The sequence below is a fragment of the Geospiza fortis genome, unplaced genomic scaffold (genome assembly GCF_000277835.1).
Source record: "Geospiza fortis unplaced genomic scaffold, GeoFor_1.0 scaffold317, whole genome shotgun sequence".
In the NCBI taxonomy this organism is placed as follows: domain Eukaryota; kingdom Metazoa; phylum Chordata; class Aves; order Passeriformes; family Thraupidae; genus Geospiza; species Geospiza fortis.
The window spans coordinates 2,755,765-2,775,539 of record NW_005054398.1 but is presented as its reverse complement, the minus strand read 5'-3'; the positions used below and the strand labels follow the sequence as shown (position 1 = coordinate 2,775,539).

Below are 19,775 nucleotides of genomic sequence, written 5' to 3'. Positions count from 1 at the left end.
ACCTACCTTAAAACTCAAGCCTGCAATGAGCACGTTTCACTTTAAGGAAAGAGCTAAGTGTTGCAAAAAGAAAAAAGTCAACTGGAACCCAACTCTTGTAACAAAAGGCAAACCACTAAACACTAATGCTAAATATTCTGAAAAATCAGGTTAGACTTGGTTTAAATTGTGTACATTTCAAGATCAAGTATATTTACTAATGTTATGCTCCAGCCCTCCAGAACAATTTCTCACTCTGAGTTATGAGAAAAAGAAAATACCTGTGAAGCCCTGAGAAGTTATCATGGTAACCTCAGAGAATGAGGGAAGCAAATTCCAAAGGGAATTAACAGCACTGTATTCAGTGGTGGGAAAATCTGGGCTTTATGTCTCAAAAATCAAGAAAATAAAAGGAGAGCTTTAACCTCCCTGTGCCCTGAATGTGCCACAACCTAGAGAAGGACAGGGCATCAAAACTTCCCAAAGATGTGACATGACATCACTTTACATACAAGAACAACAAATTCAGCTCTTGCCAGGCACGTTTATTCTGCCATTTCACCCCATTTGATTGTGCTGCTCTAATGAGTCTGCACCAGCTTTTGTAGGGGAGTGAGTTCTTATATTTCTCAAACCCCCTGAATTTAAATCATGTGCCTTCACACTGACACAGCACCATCTCTCAGGGGCTGTTTGTCATTTCCCACAGCAGCCTCCCATCAAAGACAGTTCAAATTACCAGCCCCTGGATTCTTTTAATTTAAGAGTTGCCAAAAGAGAGATATATTATATCCCTGGTGCTGCAGAGACTTGAGCATTGTTCTGGCTGCTTTCTGTGTCACAATTTACCTCTCCTTGTTCCATGATTAACTTGGCTCCCCATTAATCTCACTGCTGACTTTGAGGTTCATGGAAAACATTCAAATATCTGTTTGAAATCCTGGTTCTAGGAAGCATGTTCATTACATGGACAAAAACAGCCTTGATAAGATTTGTTCTGCTATTTTAATATGGATTTCCTACCACATTATTCTGACTATGCCAGCAATGACAATGTATAAGTTCTCACTCTGTACAGCTCTGAAAGCTCACTGATTTTTTTGCCATCATGCCTGCAGTTTTATCATTCTATTTTAATGAGGAAAATGTGTCATTTTGCTTTAAACACTTATTGTTCCATTCCTGTGGGACATTCTGACACAGAGTGGACATTTCCACTGCAGAAAGAATGAGTGCAGAGCTTCACACTCAGAATACCCCAAGTCAAGTCATCCTCCTTTTCCTGTAGCATCCTCAATTGCTGCTTCTACTCCAGTGCCAGTCTAAAAGTAGTCTATTCTTAATAACCTCCCCGTTTCAGACAAGATTTCTTGGCTTCAAATGGCTGCAAAAAAATACCTTGAGACTGTTCCAAAGTCTCCCTTATCCCAACAGTGAGCCTTGAAGCCCTCCAGCACTTGGGCTCAGGCTCTGCTCTGCAGGTTTCAAGCCCAAATGAAGGAGTGCACTACCCCAAACGCTGATTCCAGCTGATGGCTGCCATCAGACAGGGACAGGGCTGTCACAACCGGTACTCACCCATCGGTGGGAAGCTCCTCCCCGTTCCGTGTCCACCTGACGAGGGGAGGAGGGAAGCCGGCGGCCACGCAGGGGAACAGGGCGCTCTGCCCGGCCAGGCGGCTCAGGGACGAGGGCGGCTTCAGCAGCGCCAGCTTCTGTGGCTCCTCTGCATCTGCAACAGGACAGGGCACAGCTGGCACCGGGTGCAAACTCATGGTAAAAACCACCAGAAACCCTCTGAACCAAAGCCCAACCGGCCAAAGAAAATCACAAATGAAACTTCTAATTCCTTTCCTGCCCCTCCGGAGGATTCCATCCCCACCTCACCCACAGCCTCTCCCAGCCTGGTTACCATTTCCTCCAGACATGCAAAGTCATTCCCCACTTTTGGGATTCTCACTCTTCCAGCTCTCTGGGAAACTATTCCAGCTCAAAAGTACAGCTCTGGAACTAGAACTTTCAGGTAGCAGAAATTTAGGAAAGAAAGGAGCAGGTTTGCGTTTGTCCAGCAAGCCTTGGTCTTCATCAGGGAACCTCCTGAGGAAGTGCTTTTATACACTGGAAAATGAAATTTTTGCAGCAGTGACTGACCCCAAGTAAAATACAACAACCAAAGAACGTGCATGCTGAATAACACAAAATAAAAATGCCCCACCACAGCTCTCCATCCTTACGAAAACAGGGAATCCTCTGAAGTGGTTCTACATTGGATTAGGCTGAGTGGGGTTTGTTCCTTTTTCCTCCCACCCCTAAGAAGAAGCAGGAGGCACTGACATGTTTGTTCAGTCCCTACTAAAGTGTTCCCTCTGTCTGTGCCCTGCACTGTGCCCAGGTGAAGTGAGCTCTGCAGAGCACCTGCACTTTGGGCTCACCCTGCATTGCCAGCACTCTGAGAGGTGTTTGAAGGAGTTATGGCAGCAAAGCTCCACAACTGAACAAAGCCTCAAACTATTTCTGGCCACCTCAAATGGGGGCAGAGTATTCTGTACCTACCCTACTCCTGCTCCCTGAATGAAGCACCCTCTGTGTCTCATCACACACATCTTTGGCTGCTCTGTCACTTGGGCCCGAGGTGATACTCACAGGGATTTCAGGAAGTTGTTGTTTTAGTGTTCCTCAGCTCAAAACACTAAAAATAAAACTGAGTGTTCACAGCACTGAGCTCAGGGCACACACAAGCCCCAAGGCACAACACGAGGAGGTGCCAGGACACTTGGGGAAAGCAGAGCAGGTGGAAATCCCATGTGGGAGCTGGCACAGGCAGAGGCAGCCAAGCTCTGAGCAGTCCTGGATCAGCCAGCCCCATCCCTGCAGCTCTGGCCACATTCCTGGCAGGAACTGCTCTGCCTGCCCTGCTGTGCGTGGGGAAGAAGAAGTGACAGGGACCTGGAGCAGCACGTGGAGCAGCCAGGCTGCAAAGCAGGGGCACAACACCTCCAGGCAGCCATGCTTACACTGACAGGAGCCAGGGTGATTCCCTGGAGACACAACTCCCACTGCTCCAAGCTGCCAGGAGGGAGTTCAGCTCCCAGGTAAATGGAAACTGGATCCCAGAGGTAAGTGACATTTTTCCCTTGCAATCCTATGTTTGAAAGCACCCCCTGTGAAGTGGCAGAGCTCAGAAAAGCATCTCTCTGCTCAGTGGCAGCCTGGCAGAACGTTTAAGCAGCAGAACACTCCCTGAGGATGCCAATCCCTGGGATGCAGGAGTGTGCTGGGTGTGTTTCAAAGCCTGGGAAACAGTGCTGGGTTCACTGTCAGCCCCACATCAGATAACCATTTAAATGAGGAATAAAGTGAATAAAGGACAGATTAATCCAAATCCTTCTTTCAAATGCTTCTCAGGCCAAACAATCAATTATGGGGCTGCTCAAGACTAAGGGAGTTTTCCCTTCAACAGCTTAATCCCACTTTCTAAAAAAAAGCCTGCTGGGAGGGATTTTACCAAACTTCACCATCAATACTTTTGGATTCATGATGGAGCAAAGAAACAGCATCATTTAAATTCTCTAACACAGCTCTATTTCATCACTTTCAGCAAAACATTACAAAAGCAAGGAAACTACAGCTGCAACCAAAAAGGATTCAAAAGATCAGTGTAATATGGAAGTTTTCAAGAAATCTTCAGTATTCAAAAAAAAAAAAAATCAGCAAAATCCTCAGCATTTGAAGGGCTGCAGAAACATGAAGGCAATCCAAACTACAGGAATTCAATCAATCTTTTCCAAAAGTGCTTTTCTTCAAGCCCTGTATCCTTAGTTGGAGAAGAGACAAGGCTTTGGAAAGGCCAAAGAACTGAAAGAAACAGTCCTACTTGAAGCATGATTCATTTCCAACACTCCAATTTCAAAAGACAGCAACAATTGTAAAAATTGGGGTAATTTACAGAATAATTTAGTATTCTTAGTAGAGAAGGGCCATAGTGACAAGAAACAGAGCTATTCCTTAAAGGGACCCCTGGAGGTGCCCCCACCTGCCTCAAGTCCACCTGCTGCCCAAACCAGGTCAGGCCAACCATGACATTGTCCAGCCTAACCCTGAGAGATTCCCAAGGTGGAAATTCAGCAACTCCCTCCAGCAGCTCTCCAAGAGTAACAACTGAATGAGAATTCTAACATGGAGACTATACCAGAAGAGACAGCTCTGGGAATAATTAAGGAACCCCATATGAAACATAGGCTGTATTTCCCTACTTTGGGAAAGCACAACCCACATTCCTGTCCTATTTTTGGTCACTTTTCAAACCTTTGTATTAGAACAGCTGGTGGTGTCACTGGGAACAGAACACACTGAATGTGCCAACAGTTTACATCAGCACTGGACTTCTGTTCTAACAAAAATATCTCAACATCTCAGCACAACAGGCAAAGCTGAACCTTCCAAAATAAAATGTCACCTCCTCTGAGGGTTGGAGACTTCCCAAAAAGTCCCACTGCTTAGACAATCAATTTCCAGAATATTGGGACAATTAAAAGCACCTCAGCTAAAGCATCCCAAGAGCAACAGACTAAGCATCAATTTCTTTGGGAAGCCTCCACAGGGTTTGAAACATGGGATTAAACCTGAGAAACTTAGAAATCCCCAAACTTTTATATTCACAGAAACAGTCAATTCCCATTTTGTATCATGTCACAATGGAAGTATACTACTGGGGATTTTTTTAAGAAGTCTTTCCACAAAATGTCTTAAAAGCTGAACCATTAAATATGGGAAGGCAGCCTGTGAGTGTCTCCAGCCTGTTTCCAGCCACTGTGAAAAGATCAGGCCTGTGGACAAAGACCCTGAGTTGAAGACTCCCCCAAAGGTCCCAATGTTTAGATGGTCAGAACTTCCTGCATATGGGAAGAATTAAAACCACCTGAGCTTAAGCATCCCAAGAGTGACAGACTCAGCACCAATTTCTTTGCAAAGCTTCCACAAGGTTTGAAACATGGGATTCAACCTGAAAAAAATGTACAAGTCCCCAGACACTTCTACTCAAAGAAACAGTTGGTTCCCCTTTGTAACACAACTCAATGGAAGTGTATTACTGGCAGCTTTTAATTTTTTTTCCCCCAAAATGCCTTAAAAGCTGAACCATTAGAACAGGAAAGCAGCCTGTGAGTGTCACCAGTGTCCAGCCCTGAAGAGCTCGGGGCCTGGAGCAGCTCAGTACAGAGAGCAGCAGTGGGTACCTACAGTAAAGGCAGGGCAACCCTGATGATGGGGAGAAAGTGATGCACCTGACTCTATGGATACCAGAAGGCCAATTAATTACTTTATTATACTACATTATTCTATACTATAGAATCACTATACTATATTACACTATATTACATTATATTATACTATGTATATTTTATATATATATAAAATATAAACATTATACTATACATATATATGTTACACTATATTACATTACTATTCTACTATACTATATTACACTATATTACTTTATACTATGTATATCATATATATTAGATATATAATATATAAAAATACGTATAATATATATAAAATATTTATAATATACACACATATTATACTATACATATATATTACACTATATTATATTACTTTAAATTATATATATTATATATATTATATATTAAAAATATATAATATATAATATATTAAAATATATGATATATAAAAAATATATATAATATGTACAAACATTATACTATACATCTATATTACCCTATATTACATTACTATTATACTATACTGTATTACACTACATCTAAACTGAATCTGAACAAGCACCCAACTCAACTCAACTGCCCAAAATCTTGTGACTCTCTGCTGACTGACAGCCTGCTTGGCCCTTATAGGCCAAGGAAACAAACCACCATCACTTTGGGTAAACCATCTCCATATTGCATTCAACTTTGGCACAACACAGGAGCAGCCAATGAGGCAAGAACTGTTTTGATCATTCTTTTCTCTGCTTCTCTGTCACCATGATATTTTCTGAAAAATCCCTTCACCAGGATTTCTTCTCCTGGGAAGTTGAGAAGCCTCAGAGAAAAATGTAAATAATAATTATCTGATTGCTTTTCCTGTGTTTGCTGCTTTGGAATGTGGTCTGGAGGTTGTTTACCAACAGGTGCATGTTTGATTGGTTCCATGTGAATTGTTTTAATTTAATGACCAATCACAGCCAGCTGTGTCAGACTGAGGAGTCAGTCATGAGTTTTCATTATCGTTCTTGTTAAGCCTTCTGATGTATCCTTGCTTTTTCTTTAGTATAGTTTTAGTATAGCATTCTTTTAATATAATATGTGGAAGCCCTGAGGGGGCATCTCCTAAGTCACACCCCATTGGCTCCTTCCCCTGCTCCTGTGTCCGAACATAGGTGTTCCTGAGCCACTCCCTCCCATTCCCCTGCCTGGCCCTTATCTTTGTACTGCCCGCCCGCTAACTTCGAAAGCTGATCCTCTCTAATATCATCCTAATCATTAAGAAGCTGTGAACCAGCTTTTCAGCTAAAGAAAGAAGACTCTCTCCTTCCTTAATGGTATGCCTCAACTAAACCCCAGCCCCTGATTTTTTATCATGCTTACTTCATGACTCACCTTCTCCTTAATCATCCAACCTACACTCCTGTCGTTGGGATCGATAAACCCCCATCTAACAAACCACCTATCGCCCCAAGGAGACCAAGGTCAGCCAGGAGGCCCCTGGGGGAGAGAGCTGGACCTTGAGGGGTGTGTGGGTCTGGGATAGGAACCTCTCACCACGTGGCTGAATTCAACATCTGTGGATATTATGCAAAGGCCCTTTTAGCTTCTTTACCTTGCACTTTACTAGCAGCAATTCAGGCTGCAACAATAATATAATATCCTAAAATAATAAATCAGCCTTCTGAGAACATGCAGTCAGATTCTCATCTCTTCCCTCATCCTGGGGACCCTCACAAAGACCACACTTCTCTGAGGTTCAGAGAACACATCCCACAGGTACCTGGCAGGACTTTGAGCTCGGCCTCGTCGCTGTACTTGGGGGTGCCGGGGCTGTCCAGGGCGCAGCGGTAGAGCCCCGCGTCGCTGTCCGAGGCGTTGCTGAGCAGCAGGGCCCCCCCGGGCAGCTGCAGCACGCGCGGCTCCGGGGCCAGTGCCTGCCGGTCGCGCTCCCAGCGCAGCAGCGGCGCCAGCTCGGCCGTCACCTCGCAGCCCAGCACGGCGCTGCCCCCGCGGCGCACGGACGTGGGCTCCGGCTGGCTCGTGAACCTGGGCAGACCTGCGAGAAAAGCAAAAGGATAACGGATTTGAGATGGTCTGTGCACGACACCAAAGACTGGAAGTTCAAGTCAAGACTCAAGAACGTAGTTTTGGAAGAGTCAAGATGTCATTGTGAAAAACGCCAATCATTTGTTTTTAAAATTGTAAAAGTTTAATAGTAATAAAATGGTTATAAAAATAGTAATACAATTAGAGTGATAATAATTTGGACAATTTGAATTAGGACAATATGAGACAATTGAAACAAAGAGTTACAGATGTCCAGGTACCTTTTTCTGGGCAGCACAAGCCCGAAAAAGGACCCACGATAACAGAGGATTAATCCTTAAAAACAATAACCTGTTGCATATTCATACACTTCATACGTGATGCATAAATTCCATTCAAACACAGGATTCTGTCTGGTCAGTGTCAGCTTCTTCACCTTAATCCTAAAAGTGTCATCCTGCTTGAGCGAGGTGGGAAGAAGTTCATTTCTCCTGATAATGGAGCAATAAATTCTCTTTCTCTGAAAGATTTGGTGTCCTGTAACTGCTATCTCAGTGTGAGTCTTTTCTTTAGAAAAAAAAGTATCTTACATAGCATAGTTTCTGTTTTAACATTATGTTATAACCTAAAACTATATTTAACACACTACCTAAGAGAATTAATACAGCATTACTTTCTAACACAACACATATAATATTCATTTTAATATTTGCAAAAAGCCATTCAAAAATACACATTTTCCACATCACTACAGGACATGAAATAACACAACATGGACACGCTGCTGTTCTCAAGGTAAAAAGGGAAGTTTATTTTCTGACTCTAACATTTATCGCTTTCTAAAAGAGACAGTGGATTGGAGGGTGACAGTGCCACCCCTCCAATGACACTGGACAAACCAACAGTCCATCAAATTTCTCCTCCTCCATAGGAGAATGCAAAACAAGAAGTTATTTACAGAAAGTGTGTGAGAAAGCTTGTTACAAGAATGTAAACATCAGAAGGCTTAGAAAATCTTAAAAAATCAGGGTGACATTAAGATGCTCTCCAACTCTTTAAAAACCTTAACAGCTGACAGGACAGCGCTAAACATGGATTGTGTAAAGGCAAACAGACCCAACAATCACAGAATCCTGGAATGGTTTGGCTTGGGAGGGACCTTAAAGCTCACCCAGTCCCACCCCCTGCCATGGGCAGGGACACCTTCCACTATCTCAAGGTGCTCCAAGCCCTGGCCAGCCTGGGACACTTCCAGGGATGGAACAGCCACAACTTCTACAAGGCAGCCTATAAAACATCTTCACTTACCACCTCCAGCTACAAAAGCCTCTGTACGGTGCCACAAGGTAAATATTGAGATAAACATTTGTATGTGAACATTCCCAGTGTGGCTGAGACTGGAGTTTCTCCAGGGCACACCACAGAGCTGACCCAGCAGCACTGCACAACCTGTGTCACCTTTTCCATAAAAATGTTCTCCAGGAACACCCAGAGCCCACTTAATGGCTTCACAGTTGGGCTGGAGAGGCCAAACCTTGGGGGAGTGGTGGGAAGAGGCTGAGGACACAGCTGGAGCCACAGCTGAGGCAGACAGTGAAGCTGGGGGCACATCCAAGACAGGGAATACCACAGAACAGCAGTGAGGGAAGGGTGAGGTACAGTCCTGGAGTGGGCAGGTCAGAGGAGGAGGAGGGAGAGGAGGAAGGGCAGCTTTGGGTGCCACCCTGGGGAAACCAGGGTAGAGCATGAGGCTGAAGAATTGGGACTGAAGGCAGACAGTTGAACATTGAAATGGGGAGCAGGCAGGGAGAGTACTTTGGTTTTTTCTTACCACTCAAATGACTTTAGATGTCAAGAAATTAAATTAATTTTCCACAAATCAAGGTTGTTCTGCCATTACAGTAGCTGGGAGTGATCCCATCTTGACTCAGTAACTTTAATCTTCTTTCCTCTCCATCCTGCTGAGGAGCAGAGCGAGGGCACAGCTGGATGGGCAGGCAGCCACGGTCACCCCATCCTAAGCATTCTGCACAGGAAATGATCAAAGCTGCCACAGTTCAACCCCCTATTTTCACAAGTCTCACTTAATACCTATCACAAATGCACTGGGAATGCACCAGTAGAAGGACTGATCCTGCAGGACAGCCAGACTGAATCCTAACAGAAGAGGATTCATATATCCTAACATTTAGGATTTATATATCCTAACATATAAATCACTTCTGTGCCGTCAAGTTCCTTCCACAACCCCATACAGCTCATCTCCAACTGTTACATATTTTCTTCCCTCTCTGAGTCCCACCTGGGGACTCCTTCCATAACTTCATTCCTCCAAGAAACTTTGTTTCTAGTTTCCCCTCCCACTGTACTCCCGACCATCTTGCAGTCCTTTGATCTTGACATTGTTTTGGTATTATTTTGCATCTTTGATATTTATCCATCAGTCCCTCCAAGGTATTCACAGGAACAAAAAATCCAACTTCTTTCTTTCAACCTTCCTTCTGCTTAATGAAGCTACAATCTTTAGTTTCTCTCCCTCATTCCCATAACACCCATTCACCTTTAAAGATGCAGATTGCTGGGATAAGTTTGGAAGGAAGGCACCCAGCCAGAGCAGAATCAGCTACAAGGTCAGAGCTGGTAACTTGGGGATTTGTCCAGTCAGACCTCAAAAATCCCCAAGGGGTGGAGACTGCACAACCCTGGGGCAACCTCTTCTACCTCATGGAGCAGAACTCCCTCTTTAAACCCAGTCAGAACCTGCCCTGCTCCAACTGACCCCAATGCCTCCTGCTCTCCACCAAGCACTCCTGGCAGAAACACAAACCCCAGTGCCTAGAGTCATTTAAGATCACAAATATCCACAGAAATAGTACAAAACTGCTTCTCTATTGAAAACATCTTCCCCAAAGATGGAACCATCTCAGTGGCTCTGCACAATCCATCCTAGAAGCCAAGTAACCATTTCCTGTCCTGCATCACCCATCCCTCTGTCCCAGCACAACCCCAAGGTACCTCTGCACCTGCCTGATCTGCACACTGTGCTCACAAGTTCCAGCATGAGTCAGTCTGGAGCATGACTTAATTCTTCCTGGGAGACCGTGGAGGCCACAGCAAGGGTAACAAGGTCTCCTCCTTTGCCACACTCACTAATTCAGTGGCTAAATAAGTTGTTCTTACAGCTGATGAGGCTGTTAACCCTGAGCCTCTGAACTCCAGTCTCTGAAGCATCTGTCCTTTCTGAAAATCTCCTCCTTGACAGAAGCCATTATATGTTCATAATTACCTCTGATTCTTATCTCTCTCAATATTCTCATTTATTAAGAGAGCATATGAAGCATATGAAGCCATTTCTTTCCCCATCCTGGGAGGGAATCCTGGGTCTCCTCCTTCAGCCAGGTGACCCTGTGACTTCTGTTTTCAGCTCACCTTTGCCATCTCTTTGCTCCCAGCAGCTCCCACTGGTACAGCCCCACACAGGCTACTTCAAGCACAAGCAGGAAAGCCCCTGGAGGACTGAAGCCTTGCAATTTCTCACATACAGCTCAAATATCCTTTAATTTTAATCCCTGACAAGTGCTGTTCATTTCCTGGACAAGACAGACCTTGTGCCTTCTGTTGTGTGCAGGTGCTCCACTGAGGTTAAATAAGCTTTATTCAAGATGGTTTCATTACTCACTGGAAATGAAATTACAGTTCATTTTCCAAGTCATCTTAAATGCCACTAAAACCTGTATTTCGTCATAGTCCTGTGTGGTTTTAAAATATACATTTTAACCTAGCCTATAATTTTGTCCTAAAGAGTAATTTTCTCTTATTCTACAATTATTGGCAATTTGCACTGCTTAAAAGCCTCCATTGTGGAGGAGGACCCTTTGCTTTAGCTAACAAACAACCACAAAACAATCATGATGCATTACAAAAAGCACTCCAAATCCAGGCCTTAATTACTATTAATTTGGAGATCTGTTTATAAATCCAGGAGCAGGTCCCAGAGTGCTGGCACACCTCCTGCAGCAGTGAGCCACTAGAAAATACCCTTTCATCTCCCAGCCCAGAACCTTTCCATTACAGAGCTGCTCCCTTCAAAACATCAATTACCAACTTCTAAGCCAGCATTTCCTGAACTTTCTATAGTCGCTTTTAGAGGCATTTCCATATGAGCCAACTCAGTCTAGTTAAACTACAAACACTTTTAAAACCATTTTTAAAGTTAAATTTAAAAAAAGTTTTCTCAGTGCTTGGTATTTCCCAAACACTTCAACCAAGAAGGTTGAGCAAGGGGTTCTAATGATGAGTAGAGGCCCAGGATGGTTTGGGGTGGAAGGGACCTTAAAGCCCATCCAGTGCCACCCCCTGCCCTGTGCAGGGACACCTTCCACTGTCCCAGGGTGCTTCAAACCCCATCCAACTTGGCCTTGGGCACTCCAGGGATGGAAGATACACTCCTAATTGAGGAAGCAGCCCCCACTCCTCAGCCATGTGGTGCAGGACAATCAGTTGAAGACATCAGCCCATCTTTTGGTAAATGAATGTCATGATAAATGACACTTTGGGCTTCTGACATTGAAGACAATTTTTTCATGTTTGTACACACATTAATCATTCTGTGGCAGTGCACATACATTAGGTATCGATTTCAAGACACCAAAGGAAAATACTACTGACCTAGCAAGAATGCAGGTTAATAAACTCAATTTAGGAAGGATGATTTTCCATTTGGAATGTTCTCTAAACACAGGCAGGAGGACACATAAGCAACAGTGCACTCACGTGCACATAACAGGGATTAGATGCATCCCAAACCCCTCATTTCTGCCAGGACAATGCAAATGGCAGAGAAGGTGGGGAAGTCAACTCTGTGCCTCTTTTCTCCTTCCCTTTTGTTTCCTCCTTCCCCTCATCCAAGCCCAGAGCAATGGTAGGAATGTGAATGAACAATCTATTAATGCAAATGTGGTGCATTCAATCAGCATTCCCAGCCTCAGCCTTACTGAGATTTGTGGCTCATTGTCTCCATTTCTGAAAAAGATGTGCCTAGAAGAGCAATAATTCCCATGCTCCTAGAAAACACAGATGGTTAAAATTCTGGCTGTAGTCTCCTGCCCTCAATGGAGCCAGTATTTCATCTCCTGGACTCTGCAGAATCAGGGAATTCACTGCCCTGAGCCAGATGCCAATCTAGTTCAGCAGCCTCCCTGCAACTGCAGCCAGTGCCAATCATTTCCAAGGAGACTGAAAGGAAAAAAGCTTCATTATCAACCATTACTACATAACTGGCTCACCTGAGTGCAGTAACTGCAGAGTCACACCTGCCTGTGCTCTGCAGCCTGCCAGAAACACTGCAAACACTGCTCTGGTTAACGTGGATGCCATTGCCATGCACAGTTCAACCCCCCCAGGGTCCTGCCAACCCTTTGGGACCCATCTCACCAATGCAATACTGCAAAAGGGAAGTGAGAAATGAGAACCATCTCCTCATCTCTAGGGAAGAATCCCCTCTTCCTGCCTGGGGCAGGGCTCTAGGAGTGGTCACAAGCCTCTGGGAGTTTTCCTCACTTGTATCCCCTCTGTTGCCACTGCTCTGACTGGAATTTAAGATAACACTTTGTACAAGCATTAGACTGCTCTAAACACACACAACACATGTTTGTGCAATTAACATTTTCCCAAGGCTGGTTTCAGGCCTTCTTGTGACATCTCGATGTGCTCAGCAAATGTTTTCCATTTTTCCCCCCATTCCTACTGCAATATGGAAAAAGCAAAGCACAGGAGCAGCTGGCAGGTTTTCCATCCTGTTCCCTCCAGGATACCATCTGTGAAAAGCCTTTGCTGCCCAGAGTTAACTTTTATTCAAGTTTCTCCTAACTTACCCAAGTCTAAAGTAACTCCAGCAGCACCAGCTCCAAACATTCCACCCTACAGCTTCCATTCTCCATCTGAAATTCATCCAACTAGTCTGTAAATGATCCCACAAACTGCTCACAATTTCCAGCCACTTGAATTTTCCCCCATTCCTGTCTGCCTGATCGAATTTGAACTCATGACAAATCCATAACTGTAACTCCTTTCCCCAAACAGCCTCTTGGGGAGTGTGGAGATTTCAGCACCATGAGGAGGTCCTGGAGAATGGAAACATGATCCCCTATTGTTAGGACAGCTCCAACATCTGCTACCCTTCAGCAGCACAGCCATCACAAAGATGCTGCCTATTTTGTTAGTGCATCAGCTCCTCACCCCAACCCTGCTAAAAAATTAATAAGTCCAGCCATCTGTGGACACTTCATTAAATTATCACAGCTCCTACTCTCCAACATTATTCAGCATCATTTGTTGGAGTGGCAGAGGTGTGAAACGGCTTAAAATACACTGCTGCTAATGAGCCATATTTCATGGATCTCACTGGCACATGGAGCAGACTTTGTAATTACAAACACTCCTGCAGAACACAAGTCCAGCAGCACCTGAACTAGGAAAAGGCCAGATGCTTCCAGTCCTTGCTACAAACACCAAGCAGCACATCATTCTCCCCCTTTGCTTTAGGCAAAGCAGACAGGGGAAAAACAACCAAAAATCTGGGCAGGAGGAAGCTCCTTGGGGAAGGGATGGGGATTTTTACAAGGACTGCAACATGGAGAGAGGAAAACCTAAAAATTGTCCTTGCTGGATAAACAGAGGTGGGAAGTATATGGAATACAGAACACAAATGAGAAATGTCAGAGCATAACCACAATCCTGACCTGGTTAAACACAGCCATGACAACGTGGTATGTGCTGATTCAAAACAGTGTCCCTGGGCCAGAGTGAGAGCAAAATGTCACTGGACACATCAGTAACACTCACAGACACAGGTACTGTCACTACAATGACACACCGAGTGACCTGGTGCCACCTCAGAGCTCTTCTGAACAAACAACTGAACTCCAGGCGTCCCAAGGCCCCTTTCAAGCTCAATTATCTGATGACATGGGCAAGGTCCACAAAAAACCATAGTGAGAAATAGCAAAATGTTGCAGAAAATACTTTCCAACCTGGCCTTGGACACTTCCAGGGATGCAGGGGCAGCCACAGCTTCTCCGGGCAACCTGTGCTACAGCCTCACCACCCTCACAGGGAACAATTTCTCCCTTTTATCTACTACACATCCAAAAATTTTAGAGGGTGTTTGGACAAGGAAAACACATCAGCATAATATGATGTTCTACCTGGCAAAACAAGTAATTCCAAATTCTAGTTAGGGGATATCAAGAGGAGATCAATCAATTATTTCAGAAATGAAATGGGAGAGACAAAATGACTTAAAGATCTTCCAAAATACAGAGGTCACTACTGACAACCACAACTACAAGAAAAGCAGTGGAAGTGAGGTGGGGATGTCTGTCCATAGCACATGGTCAGGCTGAAGAAGTGCTGCAAGAAATGGCACAGACCAAAAAAATAGATCTTCTGGTGGGGGAGGTGAAATAGTATCATGAAAATTGGAGACAGGACTGGCAGTCCAAGGGCCAAACAACACAAAAGCTCCAGCAGCAGCAGGAAAAGCTGCAGCAGCTAATGAATCTGACTTCCACAGACACCAAGAAACAGCTAAAACAACATTCTAATGCCAGAAAAAATGAACTGAGGACATGCAAACCATGGAGTCATTTATTTGCTGCTGCTGAAGATCATTCTAATAGCAAGACCAATGAAACCCCAGTGGGATTTCAAGAGAAGCCCTAAAGATAAGGCACACAGATTGCCTCATCATTTAAGGAACTTCAGGTCTTCATCAATAGACTGCCTAAAAATAAGAACCCTACAGGCTCACAATTACTCTTTCTAAAACAAAATCAAGAGCCATAACAAAAGAAGAATAAGATCCGAGGGTTGTGGTGGAAGAAAAGAGCTTGACAGGTTAAATAATTTTAGTTCCAGGCGAGGCTATCAATTACGGAAGCTCATGTGAACAAGCTATTCAAAGAAGATTAATGCACAGAGAGGACTGTCAGGATAAATTTATCACAAAACTGGAAGAAAGGAAAGATCTGAAAAACTTTTGCAGGCAACTCTATAGACAGTGACAAAGACAGCTGGTACCTGACAACAGGCATTTAGAGACAGGAAATAACCAACAATTTCACTGCAAACTCCTCGGGATGTGTGAATGGCAAAGAAAGCCCCAAAACCAGGGAGCTTGGAGGCTGACAGAACAGCACACAAACACAAAACACAAAGAACTTTTACAGACACAAACATGCAGCTCAAAGAGGTGTCTGGAGACAACAAGGGTGTGTGGCAGGATAAAGGCAAACACTAAAAGCCGTATAACTGCAAATTATCCAACACCAGCACAGCTCAGGTGGCATCAGCACACCAGTGATCCCCCCAGCAGCTGCTGGCCATGAACCTCAGAGTATGAGAAACAGGTTTTTAGAGGTCTCTCCACAACAGAGCCTTGCTTTGCCTAATTTTTACTCTGTTTTTAAGAGCAGATTGACAGTGCATTTAAGCCAGGGCCAACTTCAGAGGCTGTCACAGAAGGAATAAGAACACCTTTACAGAAACATACAAATTATCCAGAGACATTTCCCCATGTTCCCCCCAAAATAGGGGTTTTCTATATGCAAATGAATAGGGCTTGGAGAGTTAACAATTTTTTAACATCTTTATTCCCAGCATATTTATGTGAAGGATGAAACATACCCTATGCTTTTAACAATGTTACCGAGAACTAACCTCACTGAACTCAACCCTAGCAAATGTCATAACCTAATTTCTCCTTATTCTAAATATTTTTCCTCCTTTTCAGGGTCATTGAATTTCATCTTGAATTTTTGTTACAGAAAAAGAAAACATTAATCAGAGATACTCTTGTGCCTTGATACTTCTTACCCTTGCTGCTTTTGTGTCACCCTTCACTTGGGGCAATAGTACAGCTTCTTATCGTTTTCAAAAAGCAATATTGAGTCAGGCAGAAACCTGAACAATGTCAGCACACAGAGCCTTCACTGTGCAGTAATAAAGCTGCAATCTCTTGCTGATTGCACACAGGAGCAGGCAGGGAGTGAGGAGCACAGGCTGCAGATGTAACCATCACTGTGCTGACAGCTCGGGATTCCGAGCGAGCTCCGCGCTAACTTGTCAAACAGAATTACACAGGGATTGCTGGTGCTGACACGCAGAGCACAGAGAGGGAAAAATCTGATCTGAGTCAAAACATTAACAAATGAGAATCCAATCTAAACAAAGTTCAGCCAAGTTTCTTGTTCAGGGGTGTTGATGCAGCATCAGTATGGTGTCACTTTGTCCTTGTCTCACCACCCAGACCCCCCAGCTGAGCGTCAGCTCATGGATTTCAGGGATTTGCTCCCAACTCCCTTCCACCAAATTCCTGTTTCTCCACAGATTAACTCTATCACCTGCCATATTTTCAAAGGCAAAGGTCAAGATGGAACATATGCTGCAGAGCTCCCATTTCTTATGATTTACAGTAAGTTTATATTATTTTGAAGTATATTAATATAACTTTGCCCATGAACTAAATGCACAAAGGATATTCCCTTTGCCAGTTACAAGACTTGCATTGCACGGCACTTGAATTTCAGTCTAGAAAACACGAGGGTTTTTTCTGAGCAGTGCTATTACATCATTACCAAAGCAGGAAGCTCAGGCACGAGTGCCACACATCTCCTTGTGCCCCCTCTGCTCCAGCCTCAGCAGAGCATTTGTCACCCTCCAGCAAGCACAAATAAGCTTTAACTGGCTCACTGACCCACAGAATTCAGGACAGGGATAGTATTAGTCACAACGAGCTGCTGGGTTTGGTTTGATATAAGGTGAAATAAATTTGAAATATAAAAGCTTAAGAAAAGCTGTGTTTTCCAATAGGAACTAGTTTTAAGCAAGCAATTAAGAGTCTCTTCACCTGGGCTCTGCCTTGGTCATTAGATGTCAATGAAGAGTTTCAAAACAAGCAGGTCACATTCCCTGCTGTGGGCTTTCCCCAGGATTGCAGTGATAATCCAGCTGCAGGCAAGTCCTGCCCTTCTCTGCTCTGGACATGGCAAGAGGCTCTGGTATTAAATCCCAATCTGAGACTATAAATTTATAATAGTTTTGAACTTGGACCTTTGCCTTCAGTCCAAGAACTGCAAACCAGTTCAAAGGCTCACATAGATTTTCTTTGCTACTTTAACCGGACAAATGTGAACTGCAAGAATTGAGAATGACAAATAAGAGAGTATTTATTGTCTTAAGTGTCTAAACTCTCACACTTGCAGTAACAGCTGACAGAACCTGTACAAACTGCAGTTGTGTTAAAACCACCTTTGCCATTTACCTGTCATGAAGAAATGCATTTTGATCTAAGCCAATTTATAAAAAACACAGATGCTTTTTTCATAGAAAAAACATATTTCTGCAAGGAAAATTTATCACCCATGTCACTTACTGGCTAAGTGCTCTTAAATACCCTCCTCTGAAGAATCTCTGCTCTGAGTTTTTTTCCAATTCCAAGATACAGAATGTTCTTTATTCACAAAGATGAGATCAAGATTGCTTTTTTCTCCTTGCTGTTAAAGGAAATGTGCAATCTTGAATAAAAATGTGCTGTTATTCCTAAATTAACCCCATCTCTGCAGAGCTGGGACAGTTTGTTCTGAGCTTCTCTCTCACTTTGGGATGGCACATGGAGTCTAGTGAGAAATAATCTTTAGAGCTTGGCAAACTTCTCAGAGGACATGAGCAAACAGAACCAAATAATCCAGCTACTTCTGTGCAGCTCCTTGTAGTTATGGTAAAAAAAGCAAAGACAAAATTTCAGTTCAAAATAATGTTTGAAAAATATCCTAATCTATTCACCATTATTCATACAGAAATAAGTGACTGATACTCAATTGCTAAGCTCTAACACCCCAGAAGGAAGCACAGCACACCTCTGAGGCTGAGCTTTGCAGAGCTCTACCTTGAACTGCAAGCCCACATCCCTCCAGGTCCTGCTCCCTCCCACAGGCTGTGCTCAGGGAATGGCCTGGATAATGATTACATGGCCTGATAATGGATAATGATTTCTTGGCCACAACTTCACCCACTGCCTGCCATCCATTCTGTAATGGATACAGAATTCCTTATCTCTACCTGCCTTCCTCATCTGCAGCACCTTGGTGCATTATAACAAGTAATACTTGAAATTTATGGTAGAGAAATTCTTTATTAGCCCACGGAGAGAAGGCAAAGCATGGGGATCTGGAGCTGTGTCATGAGCTGCACCAGAAGCAGGATCAGACCCTGGCATCACCTGGCTCAGAACTCCATTAACTCCTGCAGGCCTCAGGAACCACCACAGCCCATCCAGGCCTCCTGCAGCTCTCCCAGTCATCACTTTGGAAGCCCCAAGCTGGACACACACAAATAAGATGCAAATAAATCTTGAAGCGGGAATGTGGTCAGCTAAAAACTGGAGCAATTCCCCAAGCAAAGACCATTCCCTCTGTCTGACGTCTGGAGGAACTCTCAGCAGCAAAACCTGACTGAGAGCAGGTCCCTCCTCCCTGCAGAGCCCCTGGGACACCTGGCATGGTCACAGCAACCTGGGGACACCTGACCCCACACAGGGAGCAGCCACAGGAGCTTTGGGTGTACTTCTGGAGTGCCCACTTTGTCAATGAGCTGCCCCAAGCCCTGTGCCCCAGCACAGCAGTCCTGAGGAGCCATGGATGGACCAGCAGGAGGAGGGGATTTACCCAGGTCAGCAGAGCAGAGAACAACACCGTGCTCAGGAACAAAGAGCTTGAGTATGGCTGGATTTGCTCCAAATCCTTCTTCCAGGTATGGACACCATGGGCCCACTCCAGCATCCCCAATTTGAAGTCAGAAGTCTCCCAAAGCCTCAACACAAAACAACACGTGAAACTTCACTGTGGCATTTCCAGAGTCACTTCTCAGGGACATCCTCCTCCTGTGCTGCCTCTGCAATGTGCTCAATGCCTCCAAAGGAGATACTACACTTATACTAAAAAAATAAATATCAAATCTATTTCTGGTTTCTGACCCATTTTAGAGTTTGACTTGACATGGCAGGAGCATTTCTTAACAGAAGTGATATGTCTGTACCTTTTCTAAAAGTAATTACAAAATGAAGGCTTGAAAATAAAATTTCTGTGAGTGTTTAAATGAGAAATAATAATTCAAGGAGATTATTTAGTTGAGGTGAGAAAAAACAAGTCAGAAGCTATCAGTGAGTGCTTTTGAATTAATGTAACTCAGACACACCTGAAGTTTGTACCAATGCAGTGCCACAGCTGCCTCATCACAGCCAAGCAAATGACACGAAGCTCAAAGCCAAGAACTATCAAATGCAAGGATAAGTGGAAGAAGAGGAAGAAAAACAGCTGGATTCACTTGGGGAAAGAAGATGACAAGAGGTGAAACAAATAATTTAGTGAGCAGTCTTGAAATGGATTTACAGAGCAAATAAGTCTGCCTGATCAAACTCAGTGTCCCTGTCACACTTCCCAACTTTTAGATCCTCGTGTATCTGTGCTC

At 44.0% G+C, this 19,775-nt stretch overlaps 1 protein-coding gene across 1 annotated transcript in view; it reads right to left on the bottom strand.

Annotated features, from left to right (window-relative positions):
- Window positions 1-19,775, bottom strand: part of NEO1 (neogenin 1) — a 125,533-nt gene that overhangs the window by 100,726 nt on the left and 5,032 nt on the right. Inside the window, exons 3-4 of the mRNA XM_031061014.1 lie at window positions 6,985-7,260; window positions 1,558-1,711 (exon numbers count right to left, since the gene is read on the bottom strand). Of these exons, the coding sequence (XP_030916874.1) occupies window positions 1,558-1,711; window positions 6,985-7,260 (430 nt within the window). The remainder of the gene's footprint in view (window positions 1-1,557; window positions 1,712-6,984; window positions 7,261-19,775) is intronic.